The sequence below is a fragment of the Dermacentor silvarum genome, chromosome 6 (assembly GCF_013339745.2).
Source record: "Dermacentor silvarum isolate Dsil-2018 chromosome 6, BIME_Dsil_1.4, whole genome shotgun sequence".
Classification (NCBI taxonomy): domain Eukaryota; kingdom Metazoa; phylum Arthropoda; class Arachnida; order Ixodida; family Ixodidae; genus Dermacentor; species Dermacentor silvarum.
This window is the reverse complement of record NC_051159.1, coordinates 116,543,468-116,571,007: the sequence shown is the minus strand read 5'-3', so window position 1 is coordinate 116,571,007 and position 27,540 is coordinate 116,543,468. Positions and strand designations below refer to the sequence as shown.

Here is a 27,540-nt window from a genome sequence, read left to right as displayed (position 1 = left end):
AGATCCCTGACTGCTTCTCGCGCTTCCCGGCAACTTAAGCTCATGCAACCGTAGCGTTTACCAGGAAACGCTGGCGGCGAACGCTATTCACGGAGGCGAGCTTTCTGGCCCACTCTCGTGGGCCGATCTTCTGTTACAGTTCCGCACTTTTATCGTTTCAGTCTGAGAAGATTTAACATAAAAGGCATGCGTTGTCGGCGTTTTGTTTCAGGACATTTGTTTGTGGGCTGTCATTCTCGAAATTTCGAGGAATAACTTTGTAAAGAATGCAAGACAAATCGTGAGCAACTTAGTGGTAGAAGAAGTATTTAGTGCCGTACAAAACATATACTCCAATTTTCGCTCACGGGATGCCAACGCCGGCTATGGAACCGACGTCGACATCGGATTTTCCGTTAACGCTTTCGCGTTAAAAATTTATCTCGTGCTGGGCGGAATCGAACAAGCGTAAAAAAAATTTACGTAGAATCACGTGCAAACGTTGGAGCGCCTGTACTACTCTCTGCAGGTCAGCTACGCTCGACAGTACCGCCAAGGGATCATTCAGCGGAGGACCAAGTTGACCCTAATCGCCGCACTTCAGTACCCCTTCGATAAGAAAGTGTAAGTGTTGAATTGACGAACATACCAATTTTAGACATTTTCTCTTTCAATACCGTAAAGCAAAACTCAGCTATGTCGGTTATGAGCTGTGGTTAGGACTTCTCGTTAGCCTTCAATTCCATTCCTTGTTGTGGGGCAAATGTCTACTCTGTGCCCGAAGCGCCAGCCTGTTCAACATGTGCGTAAACTTTCAGTTTTGTCTAAAAGGCTAACCGCTGATAGCAATAGCAAAGTATTAGACAGCTAAACGAAATAAGGTTCATAGCTTTATCGGCGGTATAAATTGCAGTAAACAATCGCTTACTAATTAAAATAACAAGCATGGTGTAACGAGCGCATAGGTAGACATGAACAGATCTCACTGGGTGACCAAGAACACTCACTGTCACAACACCGGTTTGTTGAAGAGCGCCGGTAACCGGGAGCGATTACTTCGATCTGTCTCTTGTTTCACTGCGTCTCGAAAGCTTTAGATTACGTGATCTCCAACACTAAACGCGCGGGAACACCGAGCGCATCAAGGAACCATGCTTCTCGGCTCACCCTTAACCTTTGTACAAGCCACATATTACTTCGAAGGTACGCCACGTGACCCGCGTACGCACTCAGCCGCGTGGACAACCATGTGCAGCCACGGCCGGGGTAGAGGAGGAGACGTGCGCTCATCTCCACCGTGCGCTCATCTCCACCGTGGAGACGTGCGCGCATGCAATTGATCACGTGACCTCCAACTTTTGGCAGATGCTAGGGCGGAGCGTATCAATGCACCATCATTCTTGGCTTCCCTATGCACGCTTTTCCTCGTATCCACATAGTATATAAGGCGCGCGAGATAAAATATTATCTCATTTAGACTCATTTGGACAACGGCTAAAATTCGCCTGGAGTGTTCATATGATTGCTGTCGCAATACCTTACAAGCCAAGAAGGGCATTGCGTAAAGAGGTATATACAGAAATTGAGTGCCCACAAAACATACAAAAAGAGAAGGTTTACAAGTTTCACGTGCGTAACAAAAAGTGCGAACACTGAACATATATTCTATATAGAATACAGTCATACAATTCACGCAGAAACCGAGTGTCGCTATCACAAATGCTTATACAAGAAAGCCCAATAAACATATGTGATGCTGTGATGCGGTATTAAGTGGTGTTACCGTAGTCTTCTATACGAATCTGAAATTTGTTTCACGTCGTTTCAGATACTTGGACATGGACATCATTGGGTCGATTCTGGCGGTTCCAAAGTGGATCATCTGGCTGGTAATCTAGCAATCCATGTATTAACCCATTCTCCGCGCAGCACAACGAGTGCAGTATGAACCTTATGTACTCGATTCTAACGGTAACTCCTTCTTAGAGCGCAGATCTGAGGCGCCCGTTCCTGCGTTGAGCGTCGGCGTGCCTCGGCGCCGTCCCTCGGCGTAACCGAGCGAACGAGCACCGCGAAGGATGAAAGAGTGACCGCGGAGCGCAGCGGGGGCTGAAAGACGGCCAGAGCGAAGAGAGCTCGAGGGGGAAATCGGAGGAGGAGGGTGTGGCGAAAGCGCGAGAAGAAAAAAGTAGTGCCGCGTAAAACGGGCTCTGCGGCAACGGCCGCAACGAGATGGCGCTAGAGTAGCGCGTCGTCGTCTGTATGACATGCGGCGAGCACGTCCACCGATACCTTATTTTGAAACAAAGCACTGCATGAGCGGAGGTCCGTCTGCGGCGGCTGCTGTGAATCGCGCCCACGCGTTAGCCACGCGCTGCCTCTCGTGATCTTCCGATTAGCGATCCAGTCGCGCCACACTTCGCTCCGTTTGAAATGTGCCGCACCAGTCAGATTGTCCGCGCTAGCCAATGCATCGCGAAATGAAAAAAAAAAAAAACGCATAGAGCTGCGCTCCAATTTCGCATTAGGGAGTATCGTAATCGCCGGTGGCATTTTTCTTTTGGAAATGTCACTATAATATTACATGAGCGTTAGAATTGAGTACTACATCAAAACTGCAATAGGTGGCGTCCACACCCGACTAGACAAATCTCGAATCCCGCCTTCCATCCAAACTCGAAGGCCCTGCGTTGACGTACTGCGGCTGCCCAAGATCGTGCGAGCGCCGTATGTTTGACATCAATACCACCTATAGCCGTCGGCCAAATCGAACCACCAGCGACCTAGATTAAAATTTTATGTTTCCAAGGGAGTAAAACTCGCTATTTCTGAATGTCTCTTAATTATTCCAGTGAAAATCTGGTGAGAGAGGAATCAAGCGTATCGCATTTTGCATTTCCGAAGCATGAACATCGACATACGCGTTAGGATCGAGTATTTGCGGTTACTGAACGTTGCCGATTACATTTCGCAGAAAGAGAACTTGGGCACGGCTCACGAGAAAGGGCTCATCGAGGACACGTTCAGCGGGTCCGAGGCTATGCGTCGGCCACTGCGCGAGCGCGTGGTCGAGCTGTTCGAGCACGCGTACTACGAAGTGGTCATCACCAGCTCGACGCTGGCAGTCGCCTTTGTGCTGGCCGGTCTCGTGCGGATCGTGATGGTGACGCCCCGGAGCAACGCCTTCATCGGCGCCATCGCTGTTGAAGCCCTGTACCTCACCATGTTCACCACCGAGGTCACCGTCATGGTCAGTCGCGTCGGTCACCTACGCGGCAAATCCTGTGTATAGTTCAGGAGTGTTTAGCGTTTAAGAAGCTGGGGATGAAGCAATGAGAACAATGCAGATGGATAGCACGATACGCAACAAAGAAAGAAATGTAAGAACGTTCACGTACGATTACGATACTCCCTAATGCGAATTTTGAACGCAACTGTTTAGGTGTTTTGAAATCACGATATATTGCGGCAAAAATTTGATTCTGAATGACTGGTTCCTCGCAGCGGCTGCGCTGAGCAGCTGCTCGGGCAGCTGGTTTAGCAGCAATGGCAGACGAAGCATTTCCACCGGTTGCGTCGCTCATATTGTTCAGAAAGAAAGCGTGAACAAGGGAACGGGTGGCGCGCGCGGAGCGCATTCTCTAGCGACGGCGGTGCAGTCGAAGTAGCGCATGCGCAGTGGGTCCGAAGCTCACTCCAGCGCTTTTTCCATGTATAGCATCGGTGGACGCACTCATCACCGTGGAACAGGTCTCGTACGGCACTCCGCTCCGCCTCCGTTTCATCATGCTTCCGCTGCGCCCTCTACCTCCGCTTTCCTCCTCGTGCTCTCTCCGCTCTCACCGTCTTTCATTCATTCCCTGCAGCACTCAGCGTTCGCTCTGTCATCCTTCGCTGTGCTCGTTCGCTCGGTTACGCCGAGGGGCGCCGACGCTCAACGCAGGAACGGGTGCCTAAGAGCTAGCTGCGTTCTAAAAAGCAAGGTGAAAGAGTAAACATACGTAACCGCACAAGGGAATTTTATTGGAGGAGAATTCGGCAATGCACGGACCTAGCTTTTTATTGTGAAATTACGTTCTTTGTGCAATAATATTCCAATGAACAGTCAGTGGTTATTGGTTTTAACTGTTGCATGTCACTTTGTACAGTACCTCATTTGCATTTCCCGTTGTGGCATTGTAATTAAACCGCAAAGATTAACACCGTTCGGCGAGTACGAAAGCTAATTTGACGGAATGAGAACCCCGGTGGAAAGTTTCGTTAGAGCTTGTTCTCAGCAGCCATGTGGAGGGGGGGGGGGGGTGGAAGGCGTGGGCACAAAGCTCACGTTTCTGTCTGTGAGAATTCTTTCTTGTTTTCAAGCACAATTCAGACATAAACTCCCTGTGTCCACGTAGACACATGGTGTATGTTTTCAATAGCTATTTTAATATCCGCGAATGGGACAATCTGCCACAGAACTAAGCCGGCATCGGGGCAATGGTTTAGTCATCACGGAAATCGCTAACATGAGTGGCGGGCACCTGAACGCCGGCCAATGAGGAAATGTTCTTTCCGTTATAAATTTTGGCAACACTGGCCCAGCTGTTCTGTTAAGGAAAGGGGACTCGAAACTGAGCTAATGTAACGATTCTATTCTGGTGCTACTCCTTTTGGGCGCTTCGTCAGTGGCCCGAATAGGGTGCCTCGATGTCCTCCTCGCGCGCCGCTTCGGTGGAGGAGGTGCGCATTGAGTCACCCTAAGTCACCTTAGGCGCGGAAGGTGCTACGCCCAGGTTTTCTCAACGGAATCGGCTGGCTATGAACGGTGGATGATAAAAATAGTTAAGTAAGAAAACAATTACATTGTAGTTGTCCTTACTCAACAACCGCAATTACTTTTACAGCTATGTAGCTGTAAAAGTAGCTAGTAAGATATGTATACAGTAGAATTGCGTAGTTTGAGCCATAAATTCCTTCCCAGCTCAATTCCGGAAAATGGAAATCCCCGGCCGTAATTCCAATTCTTTCAACGCCTCGGAATGGTGGGAGTTGGACAATTCCCACTCCTTGAGTGGCTGACCTGATCCATTCAATTCCTCCAATTCCCCCGGTTCAATAATTGCTTACTACTTCCGCTTGCGTGCCTAGTAATGAAAGCATATTTTTCATGTCGTACCGACATTAGAAACATTGCTACGTGTTATTTTCCTCACAAGTAAATCTGTGCTTTGGGGCCTGTTATCTCTACAGCACGTTTTTTACTGCAACCTAACATCTGCTGTTTAAACAATAGATACGTACGTTAGAGGCGCGTGTTAGTAGTCAGGATTATATGGCGTAATTGCAAAATAAATTAGTTCCTGCGGTCAAAAATACAAGTATCTCCAAACATGTCAGTTTCTGGAGAGAAGGCCGCATGTCAGCCTGTCACGCAGTCGATCCCATCTTCAGAAGCCCTCCCCAGTACCTACGTAAAACAAAACAACAAAGAGACAGCCAAAGCTCAGTCTATTTCTATGCTGCTTCAAAACAATAATAATAAATAAATAATAATTGAGGGTTCCATAACCAAAGTGTCGCTTCGTCATGTTTACCTAGTTTTTCTTCAATTGGGATTGAGCCTGTTCACATCCAAACACGGCACTAATTTAAGAGAGCATGAGTCACCGATTTTGTAGATACTAACCTTCAGCTGCCTGCTCCTAATCACTGCACTTAGCTTTCCTTTAGCTGTGCACATGTTAAGTGGTTCACACCTACAACACACGCTGCGATGCAAGTAAGGCTTGCCTTCTGTATAAAACCCAACATTTCCAAAACTCTATTTATTCGAGTAAAGCAAAGTACAAAATAACCTTACATTGTCATGCACGCCGTGCATTTAGCAAAGTTATTCTGCCAATTTGATGACTAACGTAAAGCGAAACGCATTATCAGGACTTTTTCCCCATTCACTGGCATATTACCGGGCCCCATATCACAGCGAAGCTGTTAATGGCTAGGTACCAGAATATCGCGTCCGTAGACCGACGGGCGTGTACAACAATTTCGGCTCCATGTGCGCAGCGGTTTCCCGCCAGTTGTGCCTTAGCAGAGGAGTCAAAACGGATGATGGATGGCCCCTTGTTATACCCCTTGCCACCGTCGATGCCTCTTTCACAAGTTTCGCGATACTCGGCGGTGGCACGTCCCACTAATCGTTGTACCCCTTTGTCTCGTAACGTAGAGATCGCACTAGCGCTGTTTTAACAGCACTTGCCCTTTCGACTCGCTATGGGACGGACGCTCGTTTAACCACATCTTCCAGGATCCTGGAAAATGAGGTTAAGATGTGGCCGTGCAGTGTCAGGATCCTGACGCCGCCGTGTAGTGTGCCGCGGCTATGAACGCTGTGGCTCATACGCTAGTCTATGACAATGGGGCGGACTTGGCGCAGCAAACGCAGTACTTGGCCATCGTGCCGGACGAAAACAAGACGCCGGTGTCCTTGCTCTTTGACAAACATGCCGAAGACGCTCAATATAGTCAATAATGATGATATATAAATTCACTATAGCAATATTCACTATAGCAGACCCGCCATATAGTCACAGCTTCAATGGCTTCCATCTTCACAGTAGTGGAAGGACTATGACTTTTTTTCTAGCACATCTCTCTCACCACGTCTGTTATCGCGCCTTCTGGACACTTGAGGGTGTGCGAAAAAACAGCGCGCGTTCCAAATTACCGTGGACTCGCACAGAGTATACAATCATTTGCGAAGTTGTTTTTGGCCTCGTAGGTTAAGCTTGCTCTTACCAAATCAAATCATCCTTGAGAACTAAAAGTTGGTGTCTTTAAATGGCACTTCAACCTCGTAACTCAGAAGAAGTTTCAAAGTCTTCGAGCTGTACATTGTGGAGAATACATTGTTCATAATTTTCACGGCAGAGGTGTAGTCACTTATCGGTAGATACTAAAAAAATTGGTATCGAGCAAAATTTTAGAAGTGCAATAAATTGACAAAGTCTAGTTCAGTTGAACTGACAAATTTAACAGTTTTGAGGTCTCGCTTAAAATCAATATTTAGCGCTCCAGGACTATGGGCACCATTCCGTTCCAACTCCAGTCCGGAATCTCGGGCTCCTATTCCATTCCCATTTCACCTGTCCGACTGGTGTTGCCATTCTAGTTTCAAAATGTGTAATAATTCCGGAATCATTCCAAGTCCGGAGTTCCCACTCCACATCTCTGCTATATGCAGTGCAGTGCAGTATGTCAACGAGACGTTGAGGCAGGCAAAGCATTCATCCTGACGAGGCCTACACCCCCGGTCATGAATCAGACAGCAGTGGGTGGGGACGACAAAACGTAACGACTGAAACAATCTTGAATATTCATACCACGATTCGACGGCGCTCGCTGAAGCATCGCTACACGTGTGGCGGACGCGCAGATATCGGCGTACGGGCAGCGCATCATGAACATGGACAACTACAACCGGCTGGACCTGGTGCTGGTCGCCGTGTGCATGTTCATATTCACGCTCCAGTGCGGACTCTTCCTCGTGAACCAGAACGAACTGGCCAACAACGGGCTCATCATCTGCTTCACCTTGGCCATCTCGCTGCGCTTCCTCCATGCCATCAAGTACGCGGAGGTGAGTGCACGAAGCAGGCAGCGTATCACTGTATAGCGTGGCGTGCACTTGACGCGACCTAGCACATTAGCAGGCAATGGAGTGGACGGACGTGAAACAGTCGCAAATGGAGATCGCCGGGAGAGACTTTAGACCTGCAGTGGACATGAGAGAGGACAACGATGATCATCGTGATGATGGGACGCGGAGGCCAACCGCGTTCATCGTATGTGTGTGCGTGTGTGTGCGTGCCTATAGCATTAGTAAACTGCCGGCTGTATATGATTGTGATCAACATCACTAATGCCACGCACGAGCCTACGTAATGTAAATGTTTATTCACTGGCTCTTCAGATTTTGTTGACGAAGGCTGGTTCTACAACCCCCCCCCCCCCCTCTCTCTCTCTCTTCCAGTTTCTGGTCGACAAAGACATTCATTGGTACGCGAAACACGCACGTGCGATAGCCTTCAGTATATGCAGTGCATCCCTGCGCATTTGGTATACCAGCCTTGGTAGCAAGCGGATCAGCATCAGTTGTTGTGATCGCCATCAGCTCTTACCTTGGCTGAATTTATTCGCCATGGACGACACGTCTGCCTCTTACTAAGCGCGTAACTTGTCGGCTGACTGCCCAGCTTTCCTTGGAGCGCATGGCCGCGGTCGTGCACCGCTACCTGGACGCGAAGATCTACGACGCCTACGAGATCGGCCACGCCATCGTCACCGGCGAGGAAGAGGTGCAGCAGAGCGTGTGGAAGTTTGTGAACAACGATAACATCACGGCCGAGATCCGCGGACGCGCCACGCTGAACCGCCTGCTCGTGCTACGAAGGCTCGTCGAGATTCAGGTGGGCGCACGACACGGGCACGCGGCTTTCGGAAGCTGCCCGTCACGCCTTGACGCTGGCGCCAAGCACGTCGCACCCATAGAACGTTCCAAGGTAGTCATAAACTACTTCGATGACGTGAGGTGAAATTCAATTTCTCGCTAGACCATTAAGTGCACCTTCGCAACAAACTAACAAAATGTTAGGTCTATTTCATATCTGAACCAAGCTAGGTAAGTTTTATTTTATAACCAATGATCATTACCTTTCAAAGCAAAGTCAGGGCTACGACGCAGGCTGTGTTAGTGGCTGTTCTTTAACCGACATTTGATACAAACCACGCCGGCCTTCAACGACGCACGAAAATCTTTATGGAACGGCGCTTGACAGCGTAATACAGAGCAGGCTATGTGCCTTCTCTCAATAGGTTGTTGGTAGGCTAATTCGCTTTCGGTCAAGGCTTTTGAACGACAGCCTTGAAACACGAAGGACAAGTTAGCCTGTCTCGCGCTTTGTCATGCCCTCCCTGTTTTCCTCTGTCGTAAAGCGCTGTTTTAAGCCCGTTTCACACGGTGCAATTTTTTCTGCGAATTCGCCCTTCCGAATTCGCAGCTGCAGGAAATTGGCCGCCGGACCCTTCGTGCATGCGATTTTTTCGATGTTCGGCGTGCTGAACTTCTCTGCGAAAACACAGATGCGGTGGAAACAGACGACCAATAGGAGGCGGATCACTTTGTTATTTTTTTTCGTTTCATTAACTACGTTAATAAAGCTTTCAGGAGTTTAAACATTTAGTTTAGAAACATTGTAGAGTCGTTATTTTAGCAAAAAAATTACACCATCTTCCCGTAGGGGAACCCTGACTCAGTATGCGAAGCAGCCATGTATGGGGTCGACTTAAGGTAGTTTTATCAGCTGTATAAACTTGGACATGCAGCAGCACCAGCAACGCGCGGAACTGTTGTCGACGCCGTCGGCGTTTTGCCCGCGTTCGCACCGAACGCGCGCGGCGTTGGTGACTGTTGCCGGTGCCTCTGGGGTGCCTACCGTCGCGCCTCTAACCTAAGCTGCTTCGCATTATGGCGCGCGGAGCCGCGGGTGCTGCCATTTGTTGCGCAATCCGGAGAGGAGAGGAGCGTCGGAGAGGAGAGGAGGAATGCCGAGATGAGATGAGATGAGACAAGGAGAGGAAGGGAGGAGGGAGGAGATGAGACAAGGAGAGGAGTGGAGGGGGAGGAGGATGCGCATGCGCAGTAGGGGCGTGGACGCCGCACGGCGGATGTATGGATGGAGGGATGGAAAGAGGGAGTGACATAGCCCCGACCATAAGCTGCTTCGCATCTAAAAAGTTGGTAAAACATACACCGAACAATATAAGAATTTGCAAACAGGCCTGTGCTACGAGTATGCGAAAAACGCAGCTGCCGTGGATCCATGTAAAACGGGATTGCGAATTTCGCATTTGCGGAAATTGTAGCTGCGAAAAAACGCACTACAAAATCGCACCATGTGAAACGGGCTTTAGCGTTCATCAGGAGACTATCTGCCGTATAGTTGTCTGAAGACACAAGGTTAAGCGTTACCCCTGGACTCTTCGGACGGTGCTCTTAACTATATACGCGGGTGCGAAGTGTTGGCTCGACGCAGTACTCAAGGCAGCTCCTGCTGGATAAAAGGAACAGCACCCTGGCAGCTGCCAGGCATCTCACAACGCTGGCGTCGTATGAGCTCTGTCAATGGCGTTGCAGGCGTCGCACCTCGGTCGTGCACGAGATGAGAGTGACGGGAAACAGTAAACGTTAATCCGCGCCCAGTGAAATATTAGATGAGATTGCGTTGACTGCCCGTTCCCCTCAGATCATGTGCATACACACGACAGCTCAACAACAGTATGGTCTTGTTAGCGACGCTTCGTCGACTTTATTGCATCAACACAGTTACAAAATGCGTGTAAGATACATTCCCCTAGGGTATAATAGCGCATATACATTAAGAAAAGCCACCGTGCCTGCTCTAGTTAGCTTGTAGATTTTGTCAGCATATCTAATTAGTATTGCGGGTGCCTAAAACACAAGAGACCAACGATATAATTACTCTTGAGATCTCCATCATATCTTTTAATCAAACATCCCAATGAAATGTAATATATGGCTGAAATATATGCTGATAGCTTTGTGTGCACAGTGTTCTCGCCGCTAAGTTGGCGTTAAAGCGAGAGGTAGCACGAAGATCAACTCGCCCGTTGCTGCTGCCGAGAGCGAGTGTCCGCGGTCTTTGAGTGAGATGTACTCATGCTTCCTTGTGCGCGCGTGATACCATGTTTGTTAATTCAGCGAGTAAGCGAATGTTTACAAGTTTATACGGCCGATAAAGCAACTACCTTTACTTCGTATAGCTGTTTAATAATTTGCTATCGCAATTGATGCTAAGCCTTTCAGGCGAAACTGCGACATTTTCTTTTGTGCAGCTAAACGCATTACGCGTCTCTGGAGAACCTATACGCGCGAGCCGCGCATGCGCTGTCAGCGGGACAGCATGACAACGGTGGCGGCGTCGACGGCGTGAGTGAGCCTGGAACGTCTGTATAGTTGCTATTGCAAAGATAAGCAATTGCTTAGCTTTTGCATACTGTGCTATTAAAGTTACAAGCAGGGATAAGGTGTCCCAGAAAGGCTGGCCTACGTTTCGATAGGTGAAGCGCTTGATTTCGTCGGACGTATGCTCCTGCAGCTCCACCACTTAAAGTGATTTTCGCTTTAGAACTGTGAAATTCCGCCATCCTTGGCCGCACGTCGTCGCCAGTTGACCTGTGGCTCCGAGCCGAGCCATCGACGGCGTCGCAAGCCAGCGTCGCATAAAGTGAGTCAATGTTTTAGGCATATGGCCGCTTCCTCGTGTGAACAGTGATCCAATCAAGGCGAAGTAACGCGGGGCGGATCCAGGTGCCTACTTTGGGTGGGGGAGGGGGGGACCCTAGAAGTCCTGCCGAGCTTTGCCTGTAGGGAAGTAGAGTAATACGGGTGTCACACGGCGACTTTTTGTCGCTATCAAGCACGATCCGGATCAAATTTCTCAGTTATTGACTCCTTTGCGCAAGCTACGCGAGGAAGCCAGATCTAGAATTTCTAGAATTTCGATCTACGAGTCGCCGTGCGTTTAATACCACCCCTATAACCCATTTTTTTTTTTTTTTGCACGGAAGAAGAATTCCAGTCGTTAGTTCACTCCGAGTCATCGGCCTTGGCGTGTATGATTCCGGCTCCACCGGCCCCTGGATTCGAACAGCACGCCAGAAGGCGTCCCAAATGCTGCACCTTATTCGCCGGATATCTCCAAAGTCAGGTGGAGCCACAACCACCATCGCCCGTCTCCTCATACGTACTGTGTTACAGCCAATATTGATATACCAAGCCAGTTTCATCAAATGACACGCGCAGAGTGGGACCGATTGGAATATATCAACCGAGCAGCGATGCGTGTTAATTATTACGGGCCTTCCACAACTTACTCGCATTCACACCCTTCAGGCCCAAGCGCAATTAAATACGCTTGATGAAGTGGTTCACCAGCGCCGCCAAGCTCGTTCCGTAAAGCTGCCATAATATCCCTGAAGCCGAGCCCTTGAGAAGTATATGGCAGACGGTTCGGTGTTTCCCCGCGATTCCTGCCCGCCGTGACCGCCGTGCCGTGGCTTTATCAGCAAGTTACGAGAGAAGCGGCCTGTGACTCGCATACACACACGATCCGTTGGCCACCTCGGTGAGTCCAGTGGGACGGCAAATCGCGCATATCATCTGCGAGTGAAAACTCTTTCCGGATACATGTAGCGTATGTCGACGCTAGTGCGAGCGAGGATCACCTCACCACGGCTATCGCTCGTTCGGAAATATTGACAGAAATAGCAACCTGCTCGTGCGCTTGCTCCCCTGCCTGGCCGTCGATACAGGCGGCGGTCTTGGCCACTCGAGACGCAATATCCATTCTCTGTCCGTTCCTTTTGCCGTCTAGTAGGCACACTGACATCATCACCGATTCCTCAGCTGCCATCGGTAGTCTGCGGCGTGTTCTGAATTCTGACGTTTTGGCACAGGATATTCAGGACACACTTGAGCATTTCTCCGTTACAGTATACGTGTACAATGAATACGTTGCATTGCACATCCCACACAAGCCTTGGTGGGTGAAGCAAATCACAACGAAACTCCTCGTCCCCTTCAATCGGCCCCCACCACTCAGGAGACAAGGCTCCACGCAGAAAAACTTCGGCGCGCCACCCCAGCACTTCTCCCACCATGTGGCACCGACCTTCCTGGTGGCTTAGCGCGCTGGGAAGATGACTTGCATCGAAGGTTACGCCTACATGTCACCGTTACCCCTGCGGTAACCTGGTCGTGGCCGGCACAATACCATGCCCCCATGCCCCATCACCGATTCCTGCCCCTTCTGTCCCGCTCCTGTCTACGAGGTGGACACTGGGCACCTCCTCTGGACTTGCCATCTCTACTCGCCCTTAGGCAGAAACACCTGCTTCGATGTAGACCACCCTCAGGTCGGCCGCAGGATCTCGATAGTTTGATTTTGGGGCCCAACCCTGATGGACTTGCTCCGGGAATCCGGCGTGTATCTACACATGAAAAAAAAATTATGCCCGTAGGCACGCTGTACGTCACAATAAAGAAAGTTTCGATAGCTGGAATTATATTCGTCAAATGCCTTTGACGAAGATGGGTCCACCTATGGAAACGTAGACCAGCCTTTATGAGGCATCTTATCCCTGTTAGTAACTTTTATACCACATTGTGCTACTGCATCTGTAGGCCCTCTTCTTGATTTTGGATTGCCTATACTTTGTATATGCATTGATATTACGAGAAGCTGGTGCGGTAGATGGGGCTGGTGCGGAGCGGCGAGCCTTGGTGCCACTGTTTTTCTTTACATAATTTTCTGGCACACACACCAAGGGTAGGCTGCAGCCACGGCAAAACTGGCCCGTCTGCCATTCCAGTAGTTTGATCTATAAATATTACGAAACATGATTTTACGGCGCAAATTTACACGGGACCGAGCGAGACGCACAAAAGCCTTGCTATACGTTGGCTAAAAAGGCACATGAGTCAAAGGCCGTTTGAGAGAGCACCGTGCATCGGTGCAAGACTTGCGTTGCAGGTGGTTATCTTCAGCTGATTACCGCAAGAGGTGTGTTCGTTATACAGCATTTTTGTACGTGTTGTCTTTTTCAGTCTCGCTTCCCGGGCATCATGGTGGCCTTTCGAAGTCGCCAGGCGAGCACCGCCATCTTGGACGACGTGACCAAGAACGTGCAGGAGCACCAGGCCGAGGGCCTGCTGGACAGTGAAGCTGGCCAAGAACTGCTCGCGGTTAGCCCACCATGATATTCGGCTGGAGCGCATACGACAGGCATTGCCAAGCTGGGACCGACAGCTCCCGGCTATCTTTGAAAAAAAAAAAGATCAATAACGCTGTTCTACTTGTACTAGCACATGGGACAGAAAATTAGAGTTCAACAAAGAATCTTGAGAAGCTATGGAGCACGCAACGAGCGACATAAAGTAACAAGGATAGTTAGCTCTGCATAATAAACTAATTAACATAGTTTCCCTAATTAGCATATAAGTTATTCAGTTTACGGTACCTAATGAAGTTTACAAACCATAGGGCAGTGAGTTCACAAAGCACATCAACTTACGTAGCATTCTGGGGTTGGAATTCCGCAGCTGGGAGCAATCTACCTGGGGAACATCGTGCCACCTGCCACACCATCGTATTTCCGTCCTCGCAGATGCTGAAGGCACGGCGCATGCACGTCATCGCTGGTCCCTGTAGCCTACCGACCAGCTACAAGCCGATCGCCATGCTGCGCGTGATTCCCTGGATCGACTCGGACAGCGTGCGACAGTTTCTCGCGGTGCGCGGTCACATGCGCTATGTGCACTCAGCCTCGCTTGCTCTCCCTCGTGTCAGGCGGAATTTGTCTTCGGATGGAGTCTGAACCATTTTCGTTTAGCCCGGATAGGACAAATTTGCTTGCGGGTGGGAGACCGTCTGTCTTTGCACGAGCAGTCACCGAATTTAAGGAGAGCATACAGCATTGCGGGCACTTCAAGCACCCTCGCTGCTTGAAGGGCCATATACTGATTATTCTTCACAAAACTATCGTAGCTGTTTATGTGACTTGGTCACAGGCGCATGCAGGGGCGGGGGCAGGAGGGGGTTGAAGGGAGGCCCTGCCTGCTTGCCTGCCCTCCCCCCCCCCCCCCCCCCCCTCGAGACGTAATAGAACGCTGTTTGGCTTACCTGGAAAGTTTCTTTTAACAAAACACCCTTGTTTCTAGGGTACTTTTGCACTTGCGGTAGGGTGCGCCTGCCAGAAAGCATGAAAAGTGAGCAAAATCAATGTATGGATTTTTTTTTCGAGAACTGAGCGGTCTAAGCTTTGGATGGGTGCCTGTCTGGTGTGGACTAAGTAGATGTCTTCCTAACACTTTCCCGACAGGCGCCAGCTGGCTTTTACTCTCTTTATCTTCTCCAATTCATAAGTTTACAATGCCAGTACTGTTTCTGTTTCTGACACATAACTTCGCCTTAGTCTTAATAATGGCCGATAAGAAAAAAAAACTCCGAATATGTTAGGAATTTAGGAGCAGGACATCGAATGTGCGTTAAGAAAAATTTCGGGTGTGCCCTGCCATTTCTTGAAACTGATACTCATGACCATCACTGAAACCGTACCCATGCTCGAAGTTCTGTTTGGCATGCATTTGACTGAAATCGCCATTTCTTATCAGAGATCCTTCCCTGATACCTATGCGCATGCGTCGCCGTTCCCTGCAGATCCAAATCCGCCCGGTCTCCTTCGCGCCTGGGGAAGTGATCGTCGAGCGCGGGGAGGAGAACCCGATCTTGCTAACCTACTCCGGTATCCTCAAGGTATACACGCTCGTCGTGGCCGTATACTGGAGGCCACCTGCACAGGTCTCTCTATACGAGGAGGTTTAAAGGGAAACTTAAAGGTGGAAAGCAACTTGAGCTGTATTGGTATATTACTTTGCTAAAATACAAAATAGCCACTCTTAGCGATCACATGACGTTTGGAAAGCCAGCAAAGATTCAAGAACGAAATAGGGATGGCGACATTGCGGGGAAGCAGCAACAGCAGGTCGCCGGGACGACGTCTGCTTTTACCCAGGTAATGTTTTCTCGGTAAATATGGACTGCATCGTATCCTAAATGACGCAAAGGACTGAACTTAGCAAGTTCTGCGCCACAACGACGCAAGTACGAGAAAATGCATCGACAGCCGTGACGTCATGCTGACGTCGCGACGCTGGGATTTCGGCGCGAGATTTGAAAACAAAGAAAGGGAGTTCGGCCTTGATTTGCTCTTCTAGTAACAGACTTACAGCAACGTTAACGAAAACCATACTCAGTCAAGCTAAACCGATTGAGAGTGCGTGTCTAACGCAGTGCAAAGGGTACGCTGTTCCGAAGTGAACCACCCGCGCTCTCGCAGATCGAAGGCGAGTTCGAGAACCCTCGGAACGGCTCGCTCCCGAACTCGGTGTCGCAGCTGTTCTTCTACAACGAGGGCTACTTCCTGGACTACGTGAGCGCGCCCGCTTGTCTCGGTGTGCTGGGACTGGTCACGGACGAACCCTCCATCACTCGCGTGGTCGCCGAGACGCAGATCAACGTAACACGAACAGCAATGTTTCTTCTTTTTTTTTGTAATGTGACTTCAATTGCGCAGCTTGGCGCTGCAGTTTGTTCAGTTTAGGAAGAGCATGCGCTCAGGAATGTGTTTGTGCAGCCTACCGGGCTGGGATAAAAGAACTTGCTTCTGTTCGTGAGTCGCGTATTTGGCAGAGAGCCTGGCGAGTGCCCCCGATGTAGTGATTGATTGATTCTTTCAATCGCAATGTACCCTTAAGAGGAAGTTTTAGCTCGGGAGCTCCTACCTGAAAACATAGAAACTAAAAAAAATCGCTTTTCTAGGCAACCACTACACCGATATTGATAACATTTGGCCGTTTAAAGGAAAATTCTAAAATATAGAAACGGTGAGGAGTGGAATTTTAGTTTGGGCGAAAGATGATCTTACAAAACAAATTCTTGAAAATTGTGAATTAAAAAATGCAATTATTAAGTTTACTGCCCTGTAACTCGGCAATTAAAACGTTTATTGCAATTCTGTAAACTTGAAACATCTAAAGCCGACAGAATTATTGTATTATGCACCACTATCAAATGTTCCACCAATTTGGGATTAAATATTTAGCAAACCCTCGTAAACACATCTCTACGTAAGCCTTAAAACTCGCATATCAACTGTGTCCGTTTCAGATATAAAAGAGGCAATATACAAAACTTTGACATCTGTGTTTGAGGCAACTTACGGATTTGTAAATTTCGTGCTTGAATTACCAAAGAAAACTTAACCGATTCGCGGCATTTTTTCGTAAAATGTATGCGGTGCTTAGTAAAAATTCTGTTTCCTACAATTTCCTACTCTCCTATATGTTTAGTACTCTCAAAAGCAACAGATTGCATTCTATCGGTCTAGCGGTTGTCTGCGCCTTTAAATGCATTTGAATAGTAAAATTGTAGTGGGCCCCGAGCTAAGTTTTCCTCTTCAATGCCTACCCTTACCCGAAATCTCCCTCCCTTTCCTCGCCTTGATTTCTCTCTCTCTCTGTGAGTCAACGTTTACATGTCGCAGATATCCTTCTGGTGCCGGCATCACTAGGGTGCCTCGATGGCCTCAACGCCCGCCGCTCCCTCCCGCAGCGGGGGAGGAAGTGCGCATTGAGGCCCCCTAGTCATGACGAAGACTGCAATTATACTGCCTGAGTACCGTATAGACCTGTGTAAGGGCCACACCCCCAACTCGGCAGCCCAAAATTTGGAGGCAAAAATTCAAACGGAGAAGCAAACGCGTTCGGTGTCCCGATGCCGCACGCTGTGGTGCCCCGATTTTCCCACGCTGCGTAATTCCGCGTCCCGATACTAGAGGGCGAGAGCCATCTAGTAGCGGCATCTAGTTTCTAGAGCTGTGGCCCTTACACGGGACCGAACCGAAAGGTTTCCGTGAAGGGCCGCACCTTGTTTGTCACAGTTGAGAAAAAAAGTGCGGCCCTTACACGAGCCTCTACGGTAGGTACATACATGTACACTTCCTCGCCGTCATTCTGCAGGCGTACGTGGTACCGAGGGAGCGAGTCGTGGAGGCAATACAGATCTTCACCCGGGCTCCGAGCTTCCTTTACCAGATTTGGTCTTACATCGCCAGGATAATCGCCTTCATGGTACTACAGACGCACCCCAAATACCAGGTCGGCAACAGAGTTTATCTCTTTCGGCGACGCGAGCAGTATAACAAGTGTTCTTTTTGTTTTTCACAATGTACGAGGGGAAGTCAAAAAGTAAAAGGACTTTTGAAATTTCTCGCATTAAGGTTTGGTCACACTGCTGGTATCCAGCTCTGAATTAGTGTCGTCTGCAACACTTCTATGGAACGTGTCACTCTTATTCCCACGTTAGTCCTTGGAGTGTAGCAGACCGTTAAACATGGTAGCTCCATTGCCGATCTGCACCAAGGAGGAAATGAGGGCAGTGATTCACTTTCTGTTTGTGGATAGTGTTAAACCTGCGCAAATTATTCGTCGAATGCAAGCGCAGTATGGCGACAGTTGTTCATCGCGAAGCAGGATCTACGAATGGATAGAGCGTTTCAAACAGGGAAGAACTTCTTATTGGACGAGTAAAGATCCGGCAGCCCATCGACTGTTGAGGACAACTTGAAAGTCCTTGAGGGTATGGTGATGGAAAACATAAAAATCACAGTGGACGAAATCGCCAATACTTCACATATCAGTCATGGTTCAGCGTATTCCATCTTACGCAACAGGCAAATTTTTCGGAAAGTGTGTGCAAGGTGCGTCCCGAAATAATTCTCAGCGCAGCGTATGGCACAAAGGTTGGACATCTGTTGTAAACATTTGGCCCGTTATCGTCGCGAGGGAGATGGATTTTTACAGCGAATTGTTACTGTAGATGAAACTTTGGGTACATCATCACGAACCGGAAAGTAAGGCTGCGAGCATGGTTTGGAAACACTCATCGTCGCCAGAAGTTAAGAAATTTAAACGTCAACCATCCGCTGGTAAGTTTATGCTAACACTATTCTGGGACACGGAAAGTGTGGTAGCCGTTCATTTCACCGCAAGAGGCGAAACTGTGAGCAGTGAGAACTATTGCGATGTGTTGCGAACTTAAACTGAAATCTGCAATCAGATCTAAACGTCGTGGAATACTGCGAAAAGGTGTCATACTGCAGCAAGATAACGCTCGGCCACATTCTGCTAAACGGACGTCCTAAATAATAAAGGAGTTGGGATTCAAATTGCTGGAACACCCGCCATACAGTCCCGACCTGGGTCCAAGTGATTTTCATATGTTTGGATCATTGAAGGAAGCGCTCAGGGGAAGAAGATTTGCAACCGACGTAGAAGTCATTGATGCGGTGCAAAATTGGTTACAGGTGCAACCAAAAAACGTTTTGCGGCGGAATCAAAAAATGTGAAACGTTGGATAAAGTGCGTTGAAGTGCAGGGCGGTTATGTAGAAAAATAATGTATGTTTCAGTTTTCTATCCTTAGAATAAATGTACCTTTTTTTCAAAAGTCCCTTTTATTTTTTACTTCCCCATCGTAGTTATGAATGTGCAAAAAGTCCTCATGGTTACGGCATAGGTAGCTGCGCCTTAGTCACGCGCTCAGCTGTTTGTCGTAGTGGCACTGCGATATATATATAAGCATGCACTGTCAATGGGACAGTTTTGAAATAGGGCTGTTGTCTGCGAAATTCATGAGCTGGAGTTGTGAGGAGCAACGAGCCTGTATCCGCAGTATGCTTCACCATTCATGCTGAAATGTCAGCGCACTGAGAATTAGACAACGAGGAAAAGGAAACCACCCATCATGCTGTCGTCTCATTTTTTACAATGCGCTGAAATTCCGACACGAACACGCCCCACACACTAAGCTTAAGTTTATTCTAAATCATTCAGCATATAGTGTTGGTAAAAATTGTCACGTATCTTCTACAGCGTCAACCACCGTTGTTTCGGACTGCGCAAGCAACAACGACGCAATCATTTTTGTTTACGCCAGGAATTTCTAGCAGTATGTAATGGTGCGCATATAAAGCGGTTTGCTCAAACAGCGACACTCCTAACATAATCTAATGTAACCTCACCCGACGGTATCCACGGCGATAACTGCTCACCTCGCCACTTACCTTCTCTCAACTCAGACGTGGCCCCTGGACAAGATTAGCCGGAGGCTGGAATCGTTCCTCCTGCCCGACCTGGACCGCTGCTCGAAATTTAATCTGACCGCGGAGATAGAGGACGCCATTCTTATACAAGGAACTGCACTCGATCCCGAAACGCAAGATTATTTCGTCGCACCAATCTACCTGCCATCACAAGCTATGAAGATTACCTTCCCGGTAACGTCATCTCACCTATACTACGTTCGTTGACGTTTACATCGAAGACCAAAGATGAGCGGTATCGCTAGATATTTGAAGCAATCACGGTGATATCTAGCGCAGCTATCAGGACCTTCATTTATGGCGCCGCTGCATTTTCTGCATCTTGGAGATTACAAATAATTCATGTTAACGTCCTAAAGCAACACAGCGGCTATGAAAGACGCCCTAGTAACGGACTTCGAATTATACTTAACCACCTGGGGTTATTTGAAGAAGTACTGACAGAAACGTGTGTTGTTTTCTTGCTTCATTTGATAGTCGTTGACCCAGGCATTACCCAATGGAGCTTGCGTTCGTTAAATAATTACGTTATATTATAATGCGACCAATTCAGAATGCACGCCAAGTCTAGCGTGGCTTCGGACGTGAAAAAAGACATTCGCCACGTCATTGAAACCTGTTGTAGCGGTCTCGCGTGGTGCCAGATACCAATGACGCATACACACAAAAATCGGAGCTCATTCGGCAGTCGGCAGATCAGGGGGGGAGCGTGCCCCCTGTCTCTCCAAACCCAATAATTGGAAGGGTCATTTTGGCAGCTTTCAACGACACGATCAATGCGTGGCCTTCAACTACCGCACCGGGCGGGCTGGTGGGTGCCTTCGATAATGTGATGAGTAGGGGTGTGAGAATATTCGAAGCTTTGAAATAACGAAACCAATAGCGTCCTACTCGATTCGGACTTCGAATCAAACAGCCAGTCTTCTTGACTGCGAATATTTTTCGAATACTCGTCGAATATTTCAAAACGTCAACTGCGCCCAAGGAAGCAAAATTGGTGCAAAAGTGCGGTTAAATTTCACCCCCCCCGTCATAGAATAGACATAAAACATGAGAATTCGCGTATTGAAGCAGGCTACGTCCCTTAGATAGCCATACTTTACATGCTGTACAGCGATCATTCGCACTCTCTGAAGAGCCCTGTGCATGCGAAGAAACTACTTGTTTGTTCCTAATGGTCCATTTGTGCTTTTAATAAACCACGCTTCATAACACACTATGTAATGAACAGAACTTGGCATACAGAGTACTGAGATTATCGTTTTGTATTGTGATAACGGCTATTCATTGTTCGAAAATGATTCGAAAAGTATAAGATATTCGATTCTATTCGCTTCTGGCAGTGTTCGATTCGTATTCGATTCGGTCTCAAAAATCACCATTCGCATGCCCCTACACTGATAAGATCCCTTTTTCACAAGCTGCGCTGCGATTGACGTGCGTTTTAAACAGGTCGTATTTGTGGAAGTCTCTTGTAATTGATGCTCGGTATCGTAATTATGTAGTTTCCAGCTTGCTTAAAAACAGGAAAAAAGGAATAAAAAAGTACGCGGGACACTTTTTTTTTTCGTCAGTACTAACCTGGACACGATGCTTTTTATGTATTCCAACTAGGGTGCCTGGATGCGCGCCCAGCGAGGCACCCTAATTTCACCCTTTACAAAATTTCCCACCAGACGGTTATGTATGAACCACAAGAGCGCTTGAACCTTGAACGGAGCCGTGCGGGCTCAACTGATTTCACTAACTGCCGGAAAATGTTTCGAAAGCAATTTACGCTAATTAATTACCATGTACAAAATAAGTGGGCGTTTGTTGTGCAACAAATTTGTTTCGTTTCATCCAACAGTTTTACCAAGACCGACTGCGCCCGGTGATGTTGATAATCGCCAGCAAGGACTACAAGCTTCCACCGGAAGTGGACTGGCTTCAAACCAAAGTGGACGAGGAGAAGCAGAATGAATACGAGGAAAACTTCAAGGTGGTCAGCACTACAGCGGTAAGGCTGCGCAATTGCTCTTTCCGATGGTTCGATCGCAACAGCGCCTCGTATCGCGAAACTCTCACCGTGCCGTTTCTTTCCCGTACTTTCAGGAACGGGGCGACGATTTAACGGAGAAGGCGATGTCGCACCGTCAAAGTATGGACTTATATTGACAGATGGCGCCAGCAGCTACGAAAGGACGATGACTTCGTCTTCTAGTTGTGTATAAAGCAAATAGTCTTACAATGATGACTGCCGAAGGTTAACTTCTCAGTATTCGACAACTATTCTGTATATTTGCGTGTATGAAAAGAAAAACGAAAGAGAATACTATTCTTCGAATAAACACTATTCTCAGCCCTGCATCCTTTGACCGTATACTTAATATCACATAGGTACCGTAGGCGTGTTCCGAGGAGCAAGCGTAATCTAGATTAACGGCGGCCAAGTGCATGTCGTACCTCCATTTATTCCCACCACGTCGACCGTCGGCGGATAACCAGAAAAGTATTCTCGACGACTCTGCTGCCGTGCCGCACGCACTCGCAACGTGAGGGCATGCTCTTGCAGTCGGTTGACCTGCCCTGCTCCAGTTTTTACAATCTGTACTAAAAATGTACTACAAATGTAATAAAAATGTAGGCAAAATTCTGAAATATTCCGCCGACAGCTATCCCGTTAGCCGTTTCCCGACCAGCTACAAGGCGAAGTGCATTTTCTGTCCTTGTGCTGGAACATGCTGTGGTACCAGCAGATCGGAGAGGTGCTCGAATGACGGGAGGAGTCGTCGTGCGCAGAAGAACGATGCCTTCGGCGCGCAAAGTGCGGCTACTGTGACGGCGTCTGGAGAGCGGCTACGGAAGCAGAGAGTTGGCGGATGCGCTCCTGTAACCATGAAACGGCAGAAGTGTCTGGGGTTACGGTTACGGTTAGAGAAACGACCTCGGCGGCGACGACGACGACGGCGGCGGTAGAAATGCCCCTGGAGTGTCCATATAATTACTATGCCAAGAAAAAAAAAAATCCGGCAGATCCGACGTCCTAGAGGAATCGATGTTATGCGAAGCAGTGTGCGAAACTACATGTTTGGTAGTTAACGAAATAACTGTGACAGCATCAAGACGTAGGCGGCTGTTTCATGACCTACATGAGACGCATGTCATGACCTATCATTTGTCCGAACCCATTTCGGCGGTTTTTGAGTGTTAATGTTTTTTCGCTGAATCACTGTCACTTTTGCTGAGTCGTGCTCATGACTATGGCTTCTACCATCATGTCTTGGTGTTTTTTTTTTCACTTATCGCCCACGTCCGAACCCATTCCAGTGGTGTTTAAATGTTAGTCTTTTGTTGCTGAGTCATTGTCCGTTTTTGCTGGCATGGTAATTATTGAGTCCTTACTGTATTCTACTATCATCATTACTATCATAATCATACTTGCATCCATTACCATAATTGATTCTCGATTCTTTGTCACCTTGTTTTTTTTTACCCATGAGAACACCAAGGCGTAGGTGGCTGTTTCATGACCTACATGACACACATATCGTGACAGTCATGTCATGACCTATCATTTATGTTCGTTTTACACTCTTGTCATACTATGTCAATTTTGGTACGTACCAAGTTAACAAAACGACTATGAGAGCACCAAGACGTGAGCGGCTGTGTTATGACCTAGATGACACGCATGTCATGACATTCATGTCATGAGTCCTCAGGAGTCCCTTTAGCTACGCCTGAGACCTCAAGGCGAAAGCTTTAGTCATGCTCATGATTATGACTTCATTCAATCTTCTTACGTCACTGCATCGAGATACAGAAAATTTTGTTTGCAAAATGATTTAAGCAACTTACCGCTGAAACCATCTACAGACTTTCAGCATCTCGGTTTTTGCTGGAATAAACAGTGGTGCTCTTCTCGGCATTTGGTAGTTACTTACACCAGACTACGCTGTCGCATCCCGCAATTGAATTTTTATTTACATAGAGCTGGTCTCACGATGTCCCCTCTATGTCACAACTGTAAGGAAATTGAATCAATAGAACATTAATTTTTATCATGCAGACGATATTCACACCACAGAAAGTTATTACTGGAAGCTCCACTTTACAAAATCGGATTAGGTTTAAACATACCAGTATGGTTATCATTGGGGGCTTCAGCACTAGGCTATAGTCACAGAGACGTGTGTTGCGCAGTATTTAATTTTTTAACTGAAACAAAACGATTACCCTGCTAATTATTGTATTTGTATTCTACACATCAGATGCATTCATATCACCTAAATTGATTTCTCCAAATTGTTTTGTTAATATTACCTCCCTCTGATTGTAACAACTCTTCACTTTCACCTTTTTCAGTCAGTCTGACTGCTCGCTCGCGTGCTAATCTGGTTAGTGCGACATCTGTCTTTTTTGTCTTTTACTTGGCATTTCTTGTTTTCTTGTTTTAAAATATGAATTTTCTTTAGCATTCCCACTGCCGCCCGATTCTTGGCCTATCCCCCTTAGTGGGTGCGAGCCATAACGGAGGTGCATCATCATCATCATCATCATCATCATCATCATCATCATCATCATCATCATCATCATCAATTTTTAGCCTTTTCCTTCACTTAATACCCCATCCGAACCCACTCCTTTGGTACGTGTTTGAGTGTAAATCTTTTTTCGCTGAGTGATTGTCATTTTTGCCGAGACATGGTCATGACTATTACCTTTATCACCATCCTTTAGTGTTTCCTTCACTTTAGTACCCACGTCCGAACCCATTTCAGTGGTTTTTGAGTCTTAATCTTTTTTTTTTCGCTGTCATTGTCATTTTTGCTGAGTCATGCTCGAAAAAATTTAATTATGGGGTTTTACGTACCAAAACGACGATCTTATGAGGCACACCGTAGTTGGGGACTCCGTAAATTTGTACCACCTGGGATTCTTTAACGTGCGCCTAAACCAAACTACACTGGTGTTTTCGCATTTCGCCCCCAACGAAATGCGGCCGTCGTGGCCGGGATTCGTTCCCGTGACCTCGTGCTCAACAGCCCGACACCATAGCCACTGAGCAACCACGGCGGGTATGAGTCATGCTCATGACAATGACTTCTATCATCATACTTTAATGTTTTCCTTCACTTAGTACCTACGTCCAAACCCATTTCAGTGGTTTTTGAGGCGAAATGCAAAAACGCCCGTGTGCTTGCGTTGTAGTGCACGTTAAAGAACCCCAAGTGGTCAAAATTAATCCGGAGCTCTCCACTACGGCGTGCCTCATAATCAGAACTGCTTTTGGCACGCAAAACCCCAGAAAAAAGAAGATAGTTAATCTTTTTTCGCTGGGTCAATCTCATTTCAGGGGCTGTTTCATGACCTACATGACACGCATGTCATGACATTCATGTCATGACCTATCATTTGTGTTCGTCATACACTCTTGTCATACTATGCCAATTTTGGTACATACCAAGTTAATGAAACGACCACTACCACCAAGACGTAAGCGGCTAGATAGATATATACTATCAAAGTGGCAAATTTCGCCAAGCATTTAAAATGGCAGTATCGCCCGAAGAGCGAAGCGTTGACAGCGATAGCCAGGTTTAGCCTTACTTTTGGACTCCTCGCACGGTGCCCTAACTACGGATATACGCGGGTGCAAGACGTTAGCTCGATGCACTGCTCAGGGCAACTCCTGCTGGCTAGAAGGAACAGCGCCCTGCCAGCTGCCAGGCGTCTCACAGCGCTGGCGTCATATTGTCACGGGACCGTTACCCAAGGGCGCGCACGAGGACGCAGCGAGAGGAAGACGATGAAGGCGCGCCTAGGCTCGTGCGAGAATTTCTCCATATTGCCTGTTGTACGAGTATATATACATATATATAGGCTCCTGTAAATACATATTTAACCTCTCGCTCTCCTTGTTACATTTTGGTGGAGGTGCTGGGTAACGCCACGACAACAAGGAACTCCGCAGTGGACTCCTCGTGCGACCGAAGGCAATGGCGACGCAGACTGGACTAGTGGATAGTCAACGTGAATCATCTGCAGCTGCCTCGCCGTCTGCAACACCATCGGTCCTCTTAGCGCACGTTCGTGACCCCGGTACGTTTACCGGAGCTGGCAATGTCGACGTAGACGACTGGTTGAACTGGCACGAACGCGTCAGTGACTCCAACCACTGGGACCCGACGTTGATGCTGGCAAACCTTGTATTCTACCTGCAAGGCACAGCTCGCGTGTGGTACGGCGCGCACGAAACGGAGCTCACAAGCCTTTGCAAGCAGACGCATCGGGATCTTTTCGGTCAGCCATATGGTCGTCGGCGCGCCGCGAAACAAGAACTCGCCTCTCGAGCTCAGACCACTACCGAATCATATCGCCTACATTCAGAATATTTTGGCCCTTTGTCGGAAGGTCGATCACAAGATGTCGGAATCGGACAAGGTTGGCCACATATTGAAAGGAATCGCTGACGATGATTGTAACTTACTCGTCTTCAGGAACTGCACCACAGTGGCTGACGTTACTGCAGAGTGTTGGCGGTTTGAGCAAGCGAAGTGTCGCCGCCTTCAGTCGAGGTTCGTCCGGTTTCATAACACTGCCGCTACTTTTTCTTGCGAAGGCCCCCCGCTGCCTCGCCAAGCTACTCCAACAGAAGAGGTGGTGCGCATCATTCGACGCGAGATACGAGGCCGCTTCACCTACTGCTTTTCATAGCCGCAACCACGAACCTGGACCAAGCATTGCGCTAATTCAAGCGCTTGTGCGCCAGGAGTTGGAGCACGCTGGTGTTAGGCCTGTTTGTGCATTCAGTCGTGCGGCCGTGGACCCGTCGCCCATTCGACATCGCCGATATCGTGACCCAGCAGAGTGGTGTACACGTGGTGACAGGCCGTTCTGCTTCAACTGCAAAGGGATTGGCCACATTGCTCGCCACTGCCGCAATCGGACGTATCCACCGCATCGCGGTCCTTCCTGCCCAACAGCCGCCAGGATTCCAGATACCGAACATTTGGGGAGGGCTCTCCAGTGCATCATAATCACGCAACCTTGCCCGCACGGAGTTCCAGCCGTTCCCCGTCGCCACTTCGTCGGTCCCCATCGCCCAATTCCGCTGGACGCTTCTCGGAAAACTAAAATATGCAGCGCCCGGAGGTGCCGCTGCATCGCCTGCCCGGCCTGAAAATCCTCTTTTGACCGTGCCCACAACTGGAAACCTCTTGGACGTTGAAGTAGACGGTGTGAAAGTGTCGGCGCTAATTGACACAGGCGCACATATATCAGTAATGAGTTCGCACCTTCGTCATTGTCTCCGCAAAGTGATCACGCCTGCTACTTCGATCGCCATACGAGTCGCCGACGGCAATACACCTCCCGTCGTTGGAGTGTGCACCGCCCGCGTGAGCATCGCTGGACACAATGTCACAGTTCTGTTCGCCGTCCTGGACCCAGTGCCCTTACGAACTAATCCTTGGCAATGATTTGCTGTCGTCCCACTCAGCCCTCATCGATTGTGCCGCCGGTCTCCTACAGTTGGAGCTCCCTCTGCCCCAAGATGCCGCCGATAAACCACTCGCGCACTTGTGCTCCATCAAATTTGTTCGGCTCATGCCGAAAGCCTCTACGCACGTTCCTTCGTCACCGACCCCACGGGTACCTGACGGCGACTACGTGCTATCACCGACGCTAGACGTGATCCTTACGCGCAACGTAGCCCTGTCGTATGCAGTTGTGACGGTTGCTGACAATCGCACGTACGTTCCTCTTTTGAACTTCGGCTCCATTCCCCAAATCT

The 27,540-nt window shown here is 48.4% G+C and overlaps 1 protein-coding gene across 1 annotated transcript in view; it reads left to right on the top strand.

The window, feature by feature from the left end:
• Positions 1-22,104, top strand: part of LOC119455898 (uncharacterized) — a 46,147-nt gene extending 24,043 nt beyond the window's left edge. The window contains exons 11-23 of the mRNA XM_037717426.2: positions 509-603; positions 1,808-1,868; positions 2,954-3,229; positions 7,397-7,600; positions 8,217-8,429; positions 13,649-13,786; positions 14,209-14,334; positions 15,261-15,356; positions 15,940-16,119; positions 17,621-17,758; positions 19,740-19,937; positions 21,613-21,762; positions 21,858-22,104. Of these exons, the coding sequence (XP_037573354.2) occupies positions 509-603; positions 1,808-1,868; positions 2,954-3,229; positions 7,397-7,600; positions 8,217-8,429; positions 13,649-13,786; positions 14,209-14,334; positions 15,261-15,356; positions 15,940-16,119; positions 17,621-17,758; positions 19,740-19,937; positions 21,613-21,762; positions 21,858-21,920 (1,938 nt within the window). The 3' untranslated portion in view covers positions 21,921-22,104. The remainder of the gene's footprint in view (positions 1-508; positions 604-1,807; positions 1,869-2,953; positions 3,230-7,396; positions 7,601-8,216; positions 8,430-13,648; positions 13,787-14,208; positions 14,335-15,260; positions 15,357-15,939; positions 16,120-17,620; positions 17,759-19,739; positions 19,938-21,612; positions 21,763-21,857) is intronic.
• The last annotated feature ends 5,436 nt before the right edge of the window (positions 22,105-27,540 follow it).